The sequence below is a fragment of the Schistocerca gregaria genome, chromosome 2 (genome assembly GCF_023897955.1).
Source record: "Schistocerca gregaria isolate iqSchGreg1 chromosome 2, iqSchGreg1.2, whole genome shotgun sequence".
Classification (NCBI taxonomy): Eukaryota; Metazoa; Arthropoda; class Insecta; order Orthoptera; family Acrididae; genus Schistocerca; species Schistocerca gregaria.
In genome coordinates, this window is record NC_064921.1 from 270,529,808 (window position 1) to 270,550,831 (window position 21,024).

General features: G+C 45.9%; 1 protein-coding gene across 1 annotated transcript in view; it reads right to left on the reverse strand.

The window, feature by feature from the left end:
• Positions 1-21,024, reverse strand: part of LOC126335742 (uncharacterized) — a 513,925-nt gene that overhangs the window by 121,459 nt on the left and 371,442 nt on the right. The window contains exons 10-12 of the mRNA XM_049999199.1: positions 16,038-16,208; positions 8,682-8,901; positions 5,566-5,700 (exon numbers count right to left, since the gene is read on the reverse strand). Of these exons, the coding sequence (XP_049855156.1) occupies positions 5,566-5,700; positions 8,682-8,901; positions 16,038-16,208 (526 nt within the window). The remainder of the gene's footprint in view (positions 1-5,565; positions 5,701-8,681; positions 8,902-16,037; positions 16,209-21,024) is intronic.

Sequence of the window (21,024 nt, forward strand, 5' to 3'; positions counted from 1 at the left end):
AGTACTACTACTTGTGTTTGTGTTTGTCTATTTGTTACCATGCAAAACATGACTTATTGTACATTTTACATATATTTTTCTATCTTGAGATCAAATATCCTTTCGAGTTGCAACGGTAATTAAAAACCTATAACAGTAATTTCATACAGGGTGCGTTCCGAAAGTAATGCAATTATTTTTTTTAAAGTAATTTATTGAACAGATTTGCACAAACACTTAAAATTCTTCAAAGTACTGTCCTTGGGCCTCTACACATTTTTTTCAGCGACTCTGCCATGACCGGTACGCGCCCTGGAAGGCGTCTTCTGGGACCTCTCGCAAGGTCTTCGTCACGGCGGATTGGATCTCGTCTATGGACGAAAAACGGGTTCCTTTCAGGGCTGACTTAATCCTAGGAAACAAAAAGAAGTCAGCTGGGGCGAGGTCAGGACTATAGGGGGGGGGGGGGGGGCAGCGTTGGCTCCTGGTGTTTGGCCAGAAACTCGCGGACTCGTAGCGCGTTGTGGCAAGGCGCGTTGTCGTGATGGAGTTGCCAGGTAGCGGAGATGTCCTTTCTCGTCCTGACGACCCTTTTGCGGAGTCTTTCCAGCACATCCACGTAGTAGGCAGCGTTAACTGTCTGTCCTTGAGGAACAAACTCCTTATGGACCACTCCTTTGCTGTCGAAAAAGACAATGAGCATTGTTTTCACTTTTGATTTGCTCATTCTTGCCTTTTTGGGCTTGGGGGACTGATCAGTGTGCCACTCAGAGCTTTGGCGTTTTGTTTCTGGGTCGTATTCAAAAACCCAGGTTTCATCACCAGTGATGACGTTGTCCAAATAATCAGGTTCAATTTCAACACGTTGCAAAAGTTCACTTGAAATTTCCGCTCGGTTGGTCTTTTCGTCGTCTGACAACACCTTGGGCACGAGCTTGGCGCACACTTTCCTCATCGCTAAATCTTCAGTAACAATGCGAAAAACAACACTAGACGACAATTTCAGTTCATTGGCAACCATCCTGATACTCAATCGACGGTCAGAGTCCAACAGTTGTCGCACACGAGCCACATTGTTGTCGGTTTTGCTGGTTGACGGCCGCCCAGAGCGTTGTTCGTCGTGAACCTGTTCCCGGCCTTCCTTAAAGGCCTTTAACCACCTCGAAACTTGTGAGTAGGACAGAGCAGAGTCCCCGTAAGCCTCACGAATCATTTTGTTAGTCTCCTCAAAAGATTTGTTCAGTTTAGCACAAAACTTAATCGCGTAACGTTGCTCGATCGTCGATTCCATTTTTTTCCGTGACACGGTCGGCGCGCAGAGGTTTACAATAACAGACGTCCTGCCGCTTCCACAGCTCGGAGAGCACTGAAACCGGTTTCGCGGCAAAGCTTAGCGTCCCCCCCACCTACTCCATGTGGCCCGCTCCCACTCCGAGTACTAGGAGCGGCGCGGGAAATTCAATTGCATTACTTTCGAACGTACCCAGTATGTAGGAACAGACTTAGTTCAGTGAGTATGAGGAGAGTTTGCAGTAGACAACGCAACTTTACTTTGTCACATTCCGTTTTGTATTACGGGTTTGGAAAAACAAACATTGAATAAGATAATACAGTTGCTCACGTCTCCACACAGACGTATGCTAGAACCTACACGCTTAAGCTGTCTAGCGTTAACGAGCTTACCTGAGCGGAATTGTAGCCTCCACATTCAGTCGTCTAAAAGTAGTGTGCAAGAGAGGTTACAAGAGTCCCCCTATGAATATCATGTATCTTCATGTTGTGCTTATTAGCAATTGACAACGGTTTTAAAGCATTGCATTCACTTTGTTCTCAATGTTATGAACTCTTTGAGAAGTGTCTGTAATGTAACTTAAGCTCTTTTATACATATATTTCATATTTAATACGCTTCTGTTACTTTTTTCCAGCGGCTCATCGGTAAATGGGCAGCATCCTAAGCGCATAATGGAAATATGCAAAGGTTCTAGGAGCATCAAATGTCATTTATTGCCCAACCTACCAGCTGTTTTAAATTCTTTTAATAATTTTAATAAGGCATAATTGCAACATACCAAACGAATTATCTACAGCAGAACGGAACGCTGACAAAAGATGGGAGGGGAACAACCAGAGTGAGTTCCTGAACAGTGTAAGAAGACACAAGGCAGTACTGATCCTGCGACGTGTCTTGGAAAACGGATTGAAGAAAGGTAAACCTGCGGTTAGAGCATTTATAAACTTAGAAAAAACTTTTGACGATTTAGGGAATAGACTTTTGGAATAATAAAATTGTTAAGTATAAAATACGGGAAGTGTATGTTATTTAACAATGTGCAGAAGCCTGTCTGCAGTTCTAAGATCGAAGGACCTGATAGAAAGGCACTAGTTGAGAGGGAAGTGAGACAGGGTTTTATCCTGCTACTAGTACTATTCAAAGTATGTATACAGCAGTAAAGGAAATTCAGGAAAATTTCAAAAAAAGGATTTAAATTAAGGGAGAAGAAATGGGAAACTGACAGTTTTGTTTACTCAGTGAGAGAATGTTACAGAAATGCTGAACGAACTGCCGTGTGAGACTCTACAAGAAAGACGCTGTACATCGCGTAAACACTACTCACAAAACACCGAGAGAACTCGTTCCTAAACGAGTCAGCGATAACTTCATTTCATACAGCAAACATCGCGACTAATGACTGCTGCAGAAAATTTAGAGTATGTTTTAGCTTATACGGATGGGTACCGACAATCAATCTTCCCATGTGCCACTCGTGAAGGAAATATGGATGGGACAAAATGAATCTCGCACAGTATGTATCCTCTACCATTCACTGTACAATAGCTCAAGGAGTACAGGTGCAGATTCAGAAATAGACATCAGAAAAATATGCCGCAGTGGTACAAGTATGTGAAAAATTATAAAGCAGTCTGGAGTTTCTCATCCAATCAGTGGTACTGTGACGTGACGTTATACTGGATGTCCCAGAAGGAATAGTCAGTGTTCAAGGATATGAGAGAAACTATCATTCGAAGCAAAATCTCCAGTAAACATGAGCTCTAAAACGCCTACCTTAAGAGCTAAGAGCGCTTGTTCAGTCGAAGAGACGTGTTTCACAGTGGAAAGTGGGAAGCCCTTGAGCTCGTCTCTTTTCATTTAGTTTTCTTCAAATTGCGACTGTAGGGGAATTGAGTTAGATTACAGTGAGTGCATGGTCTGATTTCATTTCCTTTTTTAAATATTCTGCTATCAAACATGATAGCGGCGATATCGGTTTGGTTTTATGTGTGAGCTTTGAAAGTAAGGAGTGCTGAGAATATGAGACAAGTGACTTTTATCGAGGCTTAGCGAAATGATCTCCGGGAACCCCAGGGGAAGCAGGCTTTGCAGAATTATAGGGGAGGAGAATACCAGGTAAAGACACCTCGCCTAGTTAAGGAGAAAGTCGCTTCTGCCAGCGGTGTGCTGGTGCACGGGCTATTGTGCAGTTTACAGCACAGGTCCAATGTGGGCATCCGACATAATAGCATTCATTTGGTGGGACGGAATTCTGGGAGCGGGTGGTAGGGGCTAGTATCATGTTAACAGAAATGCTCCAGCAGATGAACAGTATTCCAAAGAAACATTGCAAAACAGCTCTGACATGAAATTTCCTGGCATATTAAAGCTGTGTGCCGGACCGAGAGTCGGAATCGAGACCTTTGCCTTTCGCAAGCAGGTACTCTGCCAGCTGAATTAGTCAAGCACGACTCATGACCCGTTTTCACAGCTTTACCTCCGACAGTACCTCGTTTCCTGCTTTTCAAACATCACAGAATTTCTCCAGCGAAGCTTCCCTGAAGTTCCTGTAAGTTTCACTGGAGAACTTGTATGAAGTTCGGGACGTAGGAGACGAGGAACTGGCAAAGTAAAGCAATGAGGACGGGTCGTGAGTCATCCTTGGGTAGCTCAGTTGGTATACCACTTGCCCACAACAGGCAAAGGTCTCGGGTTTAGTCTCAGTTTTATTCTGCCAGGAAGTTTCAGATCAGTGGACACCCTGCTGCAGAGTGACAAAGATTCAGACGTCGCAGCAGAGTCGGCGACTTGCCTTCTGGACAATTTTTTAAATATTTCTCAGGAGGTCAGTTAATGGTCCTGAGAGTACCGGTTAGTGCGATATAGAGACGTCAGAAGGTGCAACACTTACGGGAAGATTTCTTTGGAAGAGGGGAGAATATTCAGTCATCGGCTTGTTGATGTTTCACATTCTTTTTGGTAGGATATTTTGTTAAAGAAGCTGTTAAGTCACTGGTGCGTTATAGTAAATTCTGAGAGAATTGTTGGTCGTATTTTATTGGCTGGAAGGAAGGAACAAGCAGCTGTTTGTGGACTTAAAAGGTAAGGGCTTCGTCGTGGGACTTGGAGGTGAACAGGTCAGCGCTCTGCAGGCAGCTCGTTCAGCCGGCGGAGCCGTGTGTGGTCCAGTGCACGAGTCCTCAGTTGAACGACCGTAGCGTCGATTAGTTGACAGCGAGACACGAAGTCTCCTCTCTGCTCATATTAGCCCAAAGATTACGGTGAACATCGCTTGTAGCTTCGGCCTGTTAGGGCGAACAAGAGTTATTAGTTCAGATTCATGACAGGTTTCATTGTCTCATGTTCGTCGGTGTATCCTCAGATTTTGGGATTCTTCATTTCTTGATTCAGACCAACAGTCACTGTAATCATGACACAGTCAGGTTGCAATATATTTCAGAGTCAGATGCGAGACTGTTGAGCAATTCCACCCTGTCCAGTAACTTTGCCATCTGACAGTGTTAGTTTTACAATTCAAATCAGAAAGTATGTCATTATAACGTTGAAAATTTCATCGCTGTTTTGAATGCTCCATGATTCTAAATCTTTTTAGCAATAAACCATAGAGTGCATTTAAAACTTGAGTTTATTATCATATTTCAACGTTTTCAGTGGTCTTGAGATTCACTGATGGGGTCAAAATAATTTATTGGGTTGAAAATCCGTTGCGTTTATTAAATTCGTCTTTGAGTCCCAGGGGGTTGCCTATTTTACGATTACTTCTGATTCAGTTAAGTTCACTTACGCGCACGGAGTTTTGCAGCTCTTAAGGATGCGTTTTCACAGCCCATGTTTACAGGACTCTTTTGTGTGGAATGGTCCTTTCTGATGTATCATTGAATATTGACCATTCCTCCGGGAACACTCTGTGTTCAATGAATTCCATAGGTGGAAGGTCGTAACAGCGTAAGCGTCCGAAAAAATATGACGTTGGGAGAAGAGCAACAGAGGCTTACCTTTTTTTTAAGGAAGTTAATTCACGCCGACTGAACGACTTCCGTTGGTTTGTCGCGAATGACTAACCTCAGATGCAGTCAGAAACCTAAAAGCGAAGTTTAAGTAAAACTGTTTACAAAACGGTATGGTGTGCAAAGAGGCCTAGGTTCTGATGCGTGGTTCATCATTGTGTGTGAAAAACCATTGACTCTTTGTGATAAAAGATAGCATGTCGCCTAGTTGATCAGAGGAGAGCAGCTGGTCGTGAGATAAGGTACGATTATAATGGCACCAGAAGAGTGGTGTCGGTACTCTTACCTGCAGACGTCTTCATTGTTCTTGAGCTTGTCCAGCAGGTCCATGTTCTCGTCTAGCAGCCGGTAGCTCCTCTCCGTCCGGACGGACTCGTTCCGGCACACGCCGCCAATGGCCTTGCGGTCGCGATCGCTTTCACTGAAAATGCGTAATTACACTGAAAGTCTATAACGAACTGAGCATTACTAAAGCAAAAATTAAACGTGAAACAAAGAGAGAAAAGAATGTATTTGACATTTTGTTCCAATTTTTCTCTCATTATTAGACTCATTACTACCCCATAAATCAACTCTGGAGGATGGAAGTTATTTTTCAAATCCCTTTCACAAACCAAAATCTGTTGATTTCATACTAGTGATAGCAACTGGAAACGAATAGACTCATTTACAAGCATTTATCTAGTTCTTAGGAAATACGTGGGACTTCATTCCTAATGTGTACGTTGCCTGTAGTGGTTAATACACCTCACGGCGAAACAGAACGCCGCTATTTTTCAGTGAAACACATTCAAAACATAGTCCCAGAAACCCTCACTACACTGATAACAGCAGCATAACTCTGTATTTAATCGTCAATCACCCACACGAGCCCACATTCACGTAAACAACCCTGTAATCGCTCAAAAACGCAATGACCATACAGTAGGTTATGACAGTGGCGAGCTACTTAGCGGTGGTAGGGTTGGTTGTGAAATGTGTCACAGCTTGCTAAAGCGCATACACCGTGTGATCCCTAACGTGTATTCTAGTAAACGCGGTGTTTACTGCTTCGGCACGGAGCAAAATAGCACTCCACCCCACACGAGAATCACTTCGTAACGATTACTGTACGCAAAAATTCAGTGTTCTTGGATCTCTAATGTTGGCTGTTACGTGCCACAAAAGAGTCACGGTCTTAAACCTACCCGTCTCTGCTGATCCAGAACTAGGAAGCCCAGGACGTCGTGATAAATACTATACTGTTTGCGAAAACTGGAAAACCATAAAGTAGGCGTGATTACAATTAAATTTATTCCACAGATTAAGGACATGACAATACACAAATGATTAGAATTACAGAACTGTATATACTCTCTGATCATGAGAATTCAGTACAAGGTGAAGCTGCAACGTGCTGCAACCAGAGCCTCTAGACGTCGTAGCATGAAATGAAAATGGCCGAGATATGCTGCTGGGGAACGTCAGTTCCGTGAGGTGCGACTGAAGAGCAGCGCCAGTGGTTGCACAGGGACCAGAACGAACACTTTGCCATGAGACCACATCAAAGACACACTCCATGGGTGATGTCAGGCAAACTTCGTGCCATACCATCAGCGGTACCCATTATTATTCGAAGAAGACTTGCACATTTCTCGCCACACATGGCGCCGCATTTTCCTGCTGAAATATGGCATGTGGAGCTGCCTGCAGGGAAGGCATAGTCTCGGCCTCTAAGACGTCTCTGATGTAGCGGTTGCTGTTCTGACTGCCCCTCAGTATGTGGAGGCGAGACCACATTTTGCAGTCAATCGCACCTCAAATCGTCACATCTGGCGTGTGTTACATGTGTCGCTCTAAAATGTAGTCTGCCCGATAGTTATCACCATGGTAATGTCTAACACGCATGTTGCCACCACTGTAGGGGGCGCTCATCCAAAGACTACATTTTATTACTCAGCTTGCATGATGGCGTTCACGTGCCCATAGCACTCTGAGGTATTGGTGGCGTTCGGACAGTGGAACCCGACGCAACATATCGATACCACCGTCCAGTCCTCAGCAAAAGGCATCAAATTGTCGACTCGGACAGGTCTATACCCGTTGCATTGCTCTGCTGTGGAGGATGTTGTTCTATCTGTGACAGCCACATGGACAAGATGGCGACCATCTCGTGCTGTGTTCACATTACGTTGTCCAGTATCTGCTCATCACTGTGATTGACCCTCTTCTATCCTCTGGTTCCCCACAAGCATCACTATCCTAGCAGCGTGTTCTATACGACCTGGAAAGTTATGTTATGACAAACCCAGACATCAATCATTCGACTCCTGGCTGGCTCGGAGATTTTCTCCGCTCAGGGACTGGGTGTTGTGTTGTCCTAATCATCATTCAATCCCCATCGACGCGCAAGTCGCCGAAGTGGCGTCAAGTCGAAAGACTTGCACCTGGCGAACGGTCTACCCGACGGGAGGCCCTAGTCACACGACATTTATTTCACTCAGTCAGTTTCTGATATTGCACCTTTTGACGTCGTCTAAGCATAGTGGCACTCGCTTGCACGTTCCCACTTCGAATGGTGGCTCTGCGCCACCAAATCTTGGCGTAACGCTGACCTGTCTGCACGTAAAATAGAGGACGCTGCTGGGTCTTGGTGGACGCCAGGTCTTGGTGGACGCCATCTCTATTCTATTCTATCGCCTGAGCCTTGTCCCACAGTTAGGCAGCGTCAGCCATCGTTAACCGTGTTTGGCATGTTAATGGTTAAGGGGTGGCCGGATGCCCTTCCTGCCGCCATCCCGTACCCCCCGGGACGGAATTAGTGCACCCCGACTGTGTGCGTCGAGTGTAATCCATGGAATAGTGCGAATGTGTTCAGATGTCTGCAAGCCGTGTAACTGAGGCGGGACATGGGGACAAGCCCGGGATTCACTTAGTGGGATGTGGAAAACCGCCTAAAAACCACACCCAGGCTAGCCGGTACATCGGCCCTCGTCGTTAATCCACCGGTCGGATTCGATCCGGGGCCGGCGCGCCTACCCGAGTACAGGAAGCAGCGCTAGCGCTCTCGGCTACCCTGGCAGGGTAGATGGACGCCATCTCTCTGCAGTCTTTATCATTTATTAAGGTTCCACTGTTCTCTACATCCTCCGATTTTGGAGTGATTCATACCACTCGTTCTGGGTGTTGCAAATTTCCACAAACAGCAGTGCAATAAATGGTTAAACCTCGAGAGAAATTCGACAAACGAGCGAGTGCCTCACCTTTCTTTGGGTTCAATGGGTCTAGCTGACAGAAACAAAAATGTCGTGGCCTGAAGTCAGCTCAGTTTTGCCCATCCAGAACTAGGATGCCCCACATCGACACGTCGTGAAAAGGCAGTAGGTGTGTAAACATTTGGGATAACGTGCGCGAGTGACTGACCTGCCGCTGGAGTCTATGAGCCTGGTGACCTCGCGGGGCGCGTAGCAGTAGATGGGGGTGTGGCCCAGCACGGCGGGCGCAGCGGCCAGAGGGCTGGCCGTCTCGACCACTTCGTCCTCCACGTCCACGATCACTGCAGAAGGGCCATCCTCCGCGTCCTCGCCCTCACCGTCCTCCAGCGCGTCCGTGCGCAGGCGCGGCTCCGACACTGCTCGTCCATCTGACACCCAAAACAAGTCAGGAAGTCACCACCTGCAAACTCAGAAAGCTACAGGACGTTGATCTAGTCAATGACGACAACCCTGATAAATAACTTGCTCACATTCTCTCAGTTCTCGCTAGAGTAAAGCAAATGTATTCTAGTGTGTCAGGTGCAGTGGCGAAAAAAAATATTTATCGCTGTTGTGGTCTTCACTCCGAATACTGGTTTGATGGAGCTCTCCGAGTTACTTTATCCTGTGCAAGCCTCTGCATCTCCGAATAACTACTGCAACGTACATCTTTTTAACCTGTTTACTGCATTCGTCTCTTGGTCTCCCTCTACAATTTTTGCACCCCATGCTCCCCTCCAGTACTAAAGTGACGATTCCTTGATGTTTCAGAACGTGTCCCACCAACCGATCATTTCTTTTAGTCAAGTTATAGAATTATTTTCTTTTCTCTCCAATTTTATTCATCGCTTCTGTTCCAGCGTAACATCAAGCACCGCCACGTCTGCGTGGAACGTTACAACAGAATGGTGTTTACATGTCAATGGCACGTTAGATGGATACGCCGTATTCGACGAATATTTACTGTTTGCACGATATACGAGAGAGAATTGTCAGAGCATGTGCTTCGATAAGTGCCGAAGTGACAAGGAATACCACTCAATCCATGACAGGAAAATTGCAGCACCGTATTGATACCAATGGTCATCACTTCGAACATGTTCTGTAAGTGGACGTTCATACCACCTTTTTTATCTTCGTTGACTTTCAAAGACCTTACTGTTACACATCATTGGATTCGTCTCAGTAGCCGTTACCAGAAAATAAGTACCAAATTGTAGTATCCCATTAAAAAAAACAAAGTTGACCGTATTTCTGACGCGACACGACCTAGCAACAAAAAATCAATGTGATGCTATGGCCCTCGTTGTCTGATACAACTTTTGTCCCACAAACGTTTCAGCTACTATCATACTTTTGGAGTTATTGTAGGTGGCAATAGTTAATGACTCACCCTGTATATTGTCATGCGTTGAAAATTAAGGCTTAACGTCCCGTCGACGACGATGTCTGTGTCGGAAACGAGCACAGATCTGGGAGGGATGGAGCAGTACGTCATGCGTGTTCTTTACAGCGGGACAATCAGAGAATTTACTTTAATCGATTTGGGGGACCAAGGGAAACACACATCTGCGTGGCTTCACGGGGATTTTAACTGCCATCTTCTTATACAGGGTGTTTCAAAAATGACCGGTATATTTGAAACGGCAATACAAACTAAACGAGCAGCGATAGAAATACACCGTTTGTTGCAATATGCTTGGGACAACAGTACATTTTCAGGCAGACAAACTTTCGAAATTACAGTAGTTACAATTGTCAACAACAGATGGCGCTGCGGTCTGGGAAACACTATAGTACGATATTTTCCACATATACACCATGCGTAGCAATAATATGGCGTAGTCTCTGAATGAAATTACCCGAAACCTTTGACAACGTGTCTGGCGGAATGGCTTCACATGCAGATGAGATGTACTGCTTCAGCTGTTCAATTGTTTCTGGATTCTGGCGGTACACCTGGTCTTTCAAGTGTCCCCACAGAAAGAAGTCACAGGGGTTCATGTCTGGCGAATAGGGAGGCCAATCCACGCCGCCTCCTGTATGTTTCGGATAGCCCAAAGCAATCACACGGTCATTTAAATATTCGTTCAGGAAATTAAAGACGTCGGCCGTGCGATGTGGCCGGGCACCATCTTGCATAAACCACGAGGTGTTCGCAGTGTCGTCTAAGGCAGTTTGTACCGCCACAAATTCACGAAGAATGTCCAGATAGCGTGATGCAGTAATCGCTTCGGATCTGAAAAATGGGCCAATGATTCCTTTGGAAGAAATGGCGGCCCAGACCAGTACTTTTTGAGGATGCAGGGACGATGGGACTGCAACATGGGGCTTTTCGGTTCCCCATATGCGCGAGTTCTGTTTATTGACGAAGCCGTCCAGGTAAAAATAAGCTTCGTCAGTAAACCAAATGCTGCCCACATGCATATCGCCGTCATCAATCCTGTGCACTATATCGTTAGCGAATGTCTCTCGTGCAGCAATGGTAGCGGCGCTGAGGGGTTGCCGCGTTTGAATTTTGTATGGAAAGAGGTGTAAACTCTGGCGCATGAGACGATACGTGGACGTTGGCGTCATTTGGACCGCAGCTGCAACACGGCGAACGGAAACCCGAGGCCGCTGTTGGATCACCTGCTGCACTAGCTGCTCGTTGCCCTCTGTGGTTGCCGTACGCAGTCGCCCTACCTTTCCAGCACGTTCATCCGTCACGTTCCCAGTCGGTTGAAATTTTTCAAACAGATCCTTTATTGTATCGCTTTTCGGTCCTTTGGTTACATTAAACCTCCGTTGAAAACTTCGTCTTGTAGCAACAATACTGTGTTCTAGGCGGTGGAATTCCAACACCAGAAAAGTCCTCTGTTCTAAGGAATAAACCATGTTGTCCACAGCACACTTACATGTTGTGAACAGCACACGCTTACAGCAGAAAGATGACGAACAGAATGGCGCACCCACAGACTGCGTTGTCTTCTATATATTTCACATCACTTGCAGCGCCATCTGTTGTTGAAAATTGTAACTACTGTAATTTCGAAAGTTTGTCCGCCTGAAAATGTACTGTTGTCCCAAGCATATTGCAACAAACGGTGTATTTCTATCGCTGCTCGTATAGTTTTTATTGTCGTTTCAAATATACCGGTCATTTTTGAAACACCCTGTATGTTCCTTCAATGTTTTATTGCTGTGTTATGCAGCTCGCTGTCACTCGTTCAGTCCCAGATTGTGAATTTTCTCGATGTTATCTGAAGAATGTCTATGCTTGAGGGGAGCGATCAGTACTGGAAAATCAAGAAGACTTTTCTTCAGCGATAAACCATCTCAAAACATGACTCATTGGTAGGAACCACGCGCTTACACTGACTTTCAATATACAGCGTGTAACAGGTGGAAGTGCAGACATTTTTATAATTGATGCCTTAATATGTACACATATCAGGGTGTTTATTTTTTCTCTGCTTCGAATGTTCTTCCTACAAGCACACCACATGATTTACTACCTGATGTTTTCTGCATGGCCACACATGCAGCACTAAGTGGACTACCCCTGGCAAACTACCCGCTGTCCAGGGAGAAAATAACACTAATGGCTTGCTCTTGCCAGAGGTACTTGGAGGTACTAACTAGCCTAAAAACATGTGACTTGTAATAGCTGTAATTAGCAGCCTAGCAATGAAGTAAATACTCATGTGTTGTTTTTAAGCGCACCATCCCCAGTCATGTATAGAAACAGCTCCAATTATATCAGTTACACCCTTGACATAGTCTGAGGCCAGGAATCAAAATGCTTTTTCTTAATTTTTGTGTAAGGCTTTTGAATCTTACAGATAAATCGAAACCAGTTTAGCAACTGTGATATTTTACGCTAATATTTGACTACAGTAAAGTCATTTGTTAAATAATTTTATTTATTGTTTACAAATTAACACATACAATGGTAGTGCTTTATGAAAAGTTATGTAAACAAACCAGTTCCCCAAATCAGGTTGACCCCTGAAACAGGTTACTGCGCAGATATCACCAACGTCATGGAGCTAAGCTTATGTGCAAAACTTAAGAATGAAGGTAACTTTTACATCATGTGTTACTGCCAAGTAATATAGCTCGATGAAACTTGAACTGTACATAGGAAGAAATACTAGAGTATAGTACGGAAGATAACTAAAAGAAATACGCAGTGAGTAGAACAGGAATGACATTTTTATCCAAAGATAATAATTACGCCAAAGTCACCGTGATTCACGATGGTCTCAATGACATTATAAAGGGCGGGACATGGTTCTTAATAGGGTGTGTGATCACCTTGGGTGACAAGGCATGCTCTGCAACGAACTCCCATACTGATCATAAGGTTGGTTCTTGTGGTAGGGCGCTCTATTCCTCCACTAGTGCACGTGACGACAGCTGGATGGTCGTTGGTGCATGTGGATGTCATGCAATACATGCCTCCAATGCATCCCACTTTTACTCCATGGGATTTAAGTCGGGGGAACGGGCAGGCCAGTTCATTCGCTGAATATCCTCTAGTTCCAAGAGCTCCTCCACCTGCCCTGTTCGATGAGGTCGCGCATTATCTTTCACAAAAATGAAGGCAGACCCAAAAACACCCCTCAAGAGGCGTACATGGTAAAGGATTAAACATTATAATAACGTTGACCGGTGAGTGTACTATGTTCAAAGATTTGGAGGTCAGTACCACCCTACCACGTGTAACATTTTTCCACCCCACACCATAACCTCTGGATCGTCAAAACGATCATGTTCGTCAGTATTACTGGGTTCATTACGTGTTTCCATCTCTCGCCACAGGAGGGTAGGTCCAGTATTGTCAGACATGATCATTTTGGCGGTTCAGCTCTTATGTTGTGGGAAGCCATAATCTCGCATGGGCATAATGACCTCCAAAGCTTTGACCACGGTACTCTTAAGGCCAATGCTATTACGACACTGTAATCCTTCCCGGAGTGCCTCCTTTCAGGTGTGTTTGGCCCTGACTTCGTTTTTATGGAAGACAGAAACCGACCGGATGGAACAGCGCGGGTGGAGGGTATCTTGGAACGAAAGGGTACTCAGGAAATGGACTGACCTGCCAATTTCACGAACTAGAAACACCGTAGAGCATGTGTGGGATACATTGGAGGAGGGGGGCGTATTGCACCACGTCCACATGCACCAGCGACCATCCAGCAATTGTCAATTGCGCTGATGGTGGAATGGAATGCCCTGCCACAAGAGCTGTAACAGCTCTTTGTATGTTTGGTCCAAGTTTCATCTCTATTACAGCGCGAGTAGAGTCATCTTTCGTACACACTTTTGTACTGTCTGATAATGTAATACTGGTCATTAAAACTGAACTACTGTACATTCAAGGCGACATGAAGCAAACGTCAAGATGGCACACTTGGATACGCAGATAAGTAACAATTCACCAGACAAGGTGGGAGGTGTAATGCCATCTACATTCTATGGATAAGGAAATAATATGCAGCAGAATTTTTATTCATAAATCGCTTTTGAACGTTGTTTGTTTGTGAGAAGATCTTATTATACCTCGATGGAGATGTGTCTACTAGCACCTTTCGGAATCTGACAGCTACAGATCATGGTCTATTGGGACTGTGGTTTATCATTCTGTGACATTACTGTTTGCGTTGATTGGAATCCTACGACTGCCATCCGGATATGGAATCGATGGCACATTACTCGTTTGGCAGTGCACGGTCCATAGGCATGTCAAGCACATTGAGTCTGGAAATGTACTCATTTGCAGCAAGACAAGTATCCACACGGAGAGTGCGATCACGTCCGGATCATCACGGAGTGCCAGCACTGTGCCCTTTGTTGAGCCTCCCTCAATGCGACAACAGGGAGAAAGGCTCGCCGACAGTGGTGCATCTAACGTCAAAACTGGACATAGGAACGGTCCCACGTAATCTTCTCAGACCAGTCACAATTCTCAGTTCAGATTGTGATGCAGTGTCGTTGTGGCAGGTCGAAGGAGAGCAAACGTTCTCAGATTACAATCGACACAATCGACCACCAGCAGGTGGTGGAATGGTATGGGGTGTGATTGGGTATACTACACACTCATCTCTGATTTGCATAGCCGGAAATATGAACAGGAGCTGTTAAATTTGTGATGTGTTAAGACTGGTGGCTGAGCCGTATCTTGGAGGTCTGCATGACATTATCTTTCAACAAGGTGGCACGAGACCGCATTTGACTCTTCACGTCCTGACCTACCTCGGCACTATACACAAAGGGTGTTCAACTGTAGCCCTGGCTAGCACATCTTCCACAAGTCTTGTCTACTGAAAGTATCCTGTCAAACGTTGCCATGAGACACCAAAAAAGCTTCTCAGTTTCGGCATAGTGTTCAAGCCAGATAGAATGATACTGCCATGTTTGTCATCCAAGCCCATTTCTGTGGTATTACATATCGATACCACCCCGTGGGCGTATAAGATGACAATAGAATTGCAAGTTTTCAACAGATGCCGACAGCAGTCGTGCGGGATCCGGCGGACCCAGTGGTGCACGCCCACTGAGCCACGTCTGCAGCAGCTCTGGACAATGGGTGCCCTTTGTCACTGCAATATAGGACGGGCGGCGGCAGCCAGAACGCCGACTCGCACTTTGGCGACTCTTCCCTACGACACCATCATTCTTCCTTAATTTAGGGAGCCTCATTCTTGTTGAGGTTGATAGCAGGACTTTATCGCTTGCTGCATTATTTGTGATGTGTGTTTGTGCACTTGGAAAAATACAAGTTAAGAACATCTTCTGTTTGTTGTGTTATCTTTTTTGCTAATAATTTCTGCTTCCCTAAGACGACAATTGGGCAGCTGCCTTGCCACAGTGGATACACCGGTTCCCGTGAGATCACCGAACTCGGGCGTCGGGCGTGGTCAGCACTTGGATGGGTGACCATCTGGGCCGCTATGTGTTGTTGCCATTTTTCGGGGTGCACTCAGCTTCGTGATTCCAATTGAGGAACTACTCGACCGAACAGTAGCGGCTTCGGTCAAGAATACCATCTTAACGCTAAGGAGAGCAGTGTGCTGACCCCACACTTCTCCTATCCGCATACTCCACTGAGGATGACACGGATGGTCCCGGTAGGCCACTCGTGGCCTGAAGATGGGAGTGAGTGCTACGACGACAGTTGCCATACCACTCTGTAGCCAACCACTCGTTGCCTCTGTGTACGAAGTTGTACCCAACAATTTCGACTCAATGTGCAGTCAGGCAAGGGTCGTTGTTACTACAAGAGGTGGGAACCCTGTGTACGAAACTGTGCACCCTGTACATTCCTACAAATTTAATAGTGTGTTGTTCCTGCTGCATGTGTAAGCATAATAGGTGAAATTTCTTCTGCATCTTTTCTGATGTTACAGTTTTAATGGGTAGCAGTGTACGTCGCTACGTGCAACTTCCGTCGTGACTTCTGTTGTGCCGAAGAAAGCGGAATAGCACTTGACTTGAACGCTCGCCGACAAAAAGCTAGCAGGCTGTGTAGAGTACGCACCCTCTAGCGGGGGAGCTGCGGCGGCGGCGGCTGCGCTGGCCTCCAGCTGGGCGTCGTTGAGGGAGAGGCTGGACGCCTGCCTGGTGAGCGACAAGTTGCCGGTGGCTGCCACGCTGCCCGCCGACTTGCAGCGCGACAGCGGCGCGCCCTCGCCGTCTCGGCCGGTGCCACCTGTAAAGGCACACAAAGCAGCAGCTGCTGGCGTCAGTCACGATCCCAGTTCAGGTCCTGCACGTGTGTAGCGGAGCAGCTGCACAGATTACGTGCAGCCGGTAAATATCACACTAGAGGGAACTATTAACTAAAACGAATTTCCTTGTAACTTTCTTGGGGGTATGCACACAGTGAGGTGTTGTGTTACGGATTTGTCTTGAAGGTAGGCGGGGGCACACAGATAAACCAATCTATCTTTGTGTGACGTTGGATAGCTCTCTGCAGTGCTTGATTTGTGACCGTACACGCTGGTACGTCGCACTGGTACCGCTGACGAAACCAAAGCGTTAAAGTAACGTCTTAAGACTACTAAATTTAAAAAAAAATCACCCTCCAGAGGGTCACAGTACCGGAACTTCTTTTTTTTCCAAATAAAGCGCTGGATCTCTGACACATGGACGCCATTGGGGAAAATTCAGTTAGAAGGTAGCCTCCAGAAATAACATTTTGCGTAAACTCGTAAACAGCAAATGGTGAGCAATAACTACTCCTGAGAACCACCGAACAAGCACTATGCTTTTCTACTACGGAATGCACCTGCCCGATATGCATTAGAAGGACCCAAACGAAGAAAGTCGACATAAGTCTTCATTAGACATGTCGAATAACAGGGTGTATGAAACCCACACCCCCACCAAAGCTTTACAGAGCTGCTGGTCTTGCGAATCCCATATCTCAAAGCACACCTCACGAATTGACAGAGATGCTCAAATGCTTCAAATGGCTCTGAGCACTATGGGACGTAACATCTGAGGTCATCAGTATCCTAGAACGTAGAACTACTTAAACCTGACTAACCTTAGGACATCACATACTTCTATGCCCCAGGCAGGATTCGAACCTGCGGCCGTAGCGGTCGCGCGGTTCCAGACTGAAGCTCCTGGAACCGGTCGGTCACAGCAGAGAGGCTCAGACAAACCATCAATGATTGATATCCTCTCTTTGGCACTGAGAGCGAGCCTGGAAGACTGAGATCCCGTGAAAGATTCTTAAAGACAGCCATTGAAGAAACACATGAAATGAGTCTACTGGGGTACACTTACATGTGGCGCCTAAATAATAATACCCTCAGACATCAAGAAGGATATAATAATTCCAATCCCAAAGAAATCAGGTGTTGACAGGTGTGAAAAATACCGAACTATCAGTTTAAGAAGTCACGGCTGCAAAATACTAACATGAATTCTTTACAGACGAATGGAAAAATTGGTAGAAGCCGACCTCGGGGAAGATCAGTTTGGATTCCGTGGAAATCTTAGAGCAAGTGAGGCAATACTGACCCTACGACTTATCTTAGAAAATAGATTAAGGAAAGGCAAACCTACATTTCTAGCATTTGTAGACTTAGAGAAAGGTTTAGACAATGTTGACTGGAATACTATCTTTCAAATTCTGAAGGTGGCAGGGGTCAAACACAAGAAGCGAAAGGCTATTTACAATTTGTACAGAAACCAAATGGCAGTTATAAGAGTCGAGGGTCATGAAAGGGAAGCAGTGGTTGGGAAGGGAGTGAGACAGGGTTGTAGCCTCTCCCCGATGTTATTCAATCTGTATATTGAGCGAGCAGTAAAGGAAACAAAATAAAATTTGGAGTAGGAATTAAAATCCACAGAGAAGAAATAAAAACTTTGAGGTTTATCGATAACATTGTAATTCTGTCAGAGACAGCAAAGGATCTGAAAGAGCAATTGAACGGAATCGACAGTGTCTTGAAAAGAGGGTATAAGATGAACATCAACAAAAGCGAAACGAGCATAAAGGAATGTAGCCGAATTGAATCAGGTGATGCTGAGGGAATTAGATTAGGAAATGAGACACTTAAAGTAGTAGATGAGTTTCGCTATTTGTGGAGCAAAATAACTGATGATGGTCGAAGCAGAGGATATACAATGTAGACTGGCAATGGCAAGGAAAGCGTTTCTGAAGAAGAGAAATTTGTTAACATCGAGTATAGATTTAAGCGCCAGGAAGTATTTTCTGAAAGTATTTGTATGGAGTGTAGTCAGGTATGGAAGTAGAACGTGGACGATAATCTTTTAGACAAGAATAGAGTAGAGGCTTTCGAAATGTGGTGCTACAGAATAACGCCGAAGATTAGATGGGTAGATCACACAACTAATGAGGAGGTACTGAATACAATTGGGGAGAAGATGAATTTCTGGAATAAGTTGATAGGACATGTTCTGAGGCATCAAGGGATCATCTATTTAGTATTTGAGGGCAGCGAGAAGGGTAAAAATTGAAGAGGGAGGTCAAGAGATGAATACACTAAGCAAATTCAGAAGGATGTATGTTGCAATAGGTACTTGGAGATGAATTAGCTTGCATAGGATAGAGTAGCATGGTAAGCTGAATCAAACCTGTCTCTGGACTGAAGACCACAACAAGAACAACAACAACTAATGTAAACTAAAATGAAACTATTATATTATAAACAATGAATGTCTCTGGTGGACTCTATAAAGCGGATCGCTGACTGCACCGCCGCACAGCCGAAGACACTGCTTCTGATCTGAGATTGTAGCGTTGAAGTACGAGAGAGCTTGGCGCACTGCAGTGGGTAGCTATCTGTGAGCGAAAGAGGATGGTAGTAGGCAGTTTTTGTGGTGTGCTCTGTTAAGCTACCAAGTGTTAGATTATAATTTAGGAATTATGAATATATGGGTTATTGGAAATATAAATGTGGAAACCGAAGTCTTCTCACAAGCAAGGTAAATACACTCCTGGAAATGGAAAAAAGAACACATTGACACCGGTGTGTCAGACCCACCATACTTGCTCCGGACACTGCGAGAGGGCTGTACAAGCAATGATCACACGCACGGCACAGCGGACACACAAGGAACCGCGGTGTTGGCCGTCGAATGGCGCTAGCTGCGCAGCATTTGTGCACCGCCGCCGTCAGTGTCAGCCAGTTTGCCGTGGCATACGGAGCTCCATCGCAGTCTTTAACACTGGTAGCATGCCGCGACAGCGTGGACGTGAACCGTATGTGCAGTTGACGGACTTTGAGCGAGGGCGTATAGTGGGCATGCGGGAGGCCGGGTGGACGTACCGCCGAATTGCTCAACACGTGGGGCGTGAGGTCTCCACAGTACATCGATGTTGTCGCCAGTGGTCGGCGGAAGGTGCACGTGCCCGTCGACCTGGGACCGGGCCGCAGCGACGCATGGATGCACGCCAAGACCTTAGGATCCAACGCAGTGCCCTAGGGGACCGCACCGCCACTTCCCAGCAAATTAGGGACACTGTTGCTCCTGGGGTATCGGCGAGGACCATTCGCAACCGTCTCCATGAAGCTGGGCTACGGTCCCGCACACCGTTAGGCCATCTTCCGCTCACGCCCCAACATCGTGCAGCCCGCCTCCAGTGGTGCCGCGACAGGCGTGAATGGAGGGACGAATGGAGACGTGTCGTCTTCAGCGATGAGAGTCGCTTCTGCCTTGGTGCCAATGATGGTCGTGTGCGTGTTTGGCGCCGTGCAGGTGAGCGCCACAATCAGGACTGCATACGACCGAGGCACACAGGGCCAACACCCGGCATCATGGTGTGGGGAGCGATCTCCTACACTGGCCGTACACCTCTGGTGATCGTCGAGGGGACACTGAATAGTGCACGGTACATCCAAACCGTCATCGAACCCATCGTTCTACAATTCCTAGACCGGCAAGGGAACTTGCTGTTCCAACAGGACAATGCACGTCCGCATGTTTCCCGTGCCACCCAACGTGCTCTAGAAGGTGGCCAGCAAGATCTCCTGATCTGTCCCCCATTGAGCATGTTTGGGACTGGATGAAGCGTCGTCTCACGCGGTCTGCACGTCCAGCACGAACGCTGGTCCAACTGAGGCGCCAGGTGGAAATGGCATGGCAAGCCGTTCCACAGGACTACATCCAGCATCTCTACGATCGTCTCCATGGGAGAATAGCAGCCTGCATTGCTGCGAAAGGTGGATATACACTGTACTAGTGCCGACATTGTGCATTTTCTGTTGCCTGTGTCTATGTGCCTGTGGTTCTGTCAGTGTGATCATGTGATGTATCTGACCCCAGGAATGTGTTAATAAAGTTTCCCCTTCCTGAGACAATGAATTCACGGTGTTCTTATTTCAATTTCACGGAGTGTATGTTAAATATTTACGACTTTAGTTTTGCCAGCGAGTTAGTGTAGATGAGTTAGCTGGTAATTGGCAATTGTTGAGTAACTCCACAACGTACATAAACAGATTTGATGGGTAAAGGCTAGTTAGATATTTCCCTTTTGTAATGTTTCTGAGATCTGTTAACACATATACACGAATTTGATGATTTGTCTTTATGCTTTTTTAGTGAGGTTAGATAATACTTGCTGTATAAATCTCATTGTTTGTGACTCAGTTAGTAAAAAGGACGTAATTTTTCTGAGTAATGTAATTTCAATTTCTAGATGGTTTGGAAAGCCAAATTTATCTTCGAATGCAATTTCAGTATTGAAAAGGTCAGTGTTAGTAATTCAGCCAAATCAGTACGGCCTCACTGTTCAGGTCATATGTTTTTCAAGAATATTGAATTTTTCTTAAATGTTTTCATTTATCAGCCAAACAAATTTCATGTACATTTTAAGGTAATACGGCCAGCATTGAACTCCGCTGGGCCTGTAGCTAGTATATTTTATTCATGAGAGCCGCGCGGGATTAGCCGAGCCGTCTAAGGCGCTGCAGTCATGGACTGTGCGGCTGGTCCCGGCGGAGGTTCGAGTCCTCCGTCGGACATGGGTGGGTATGTTTGTCCTTAGA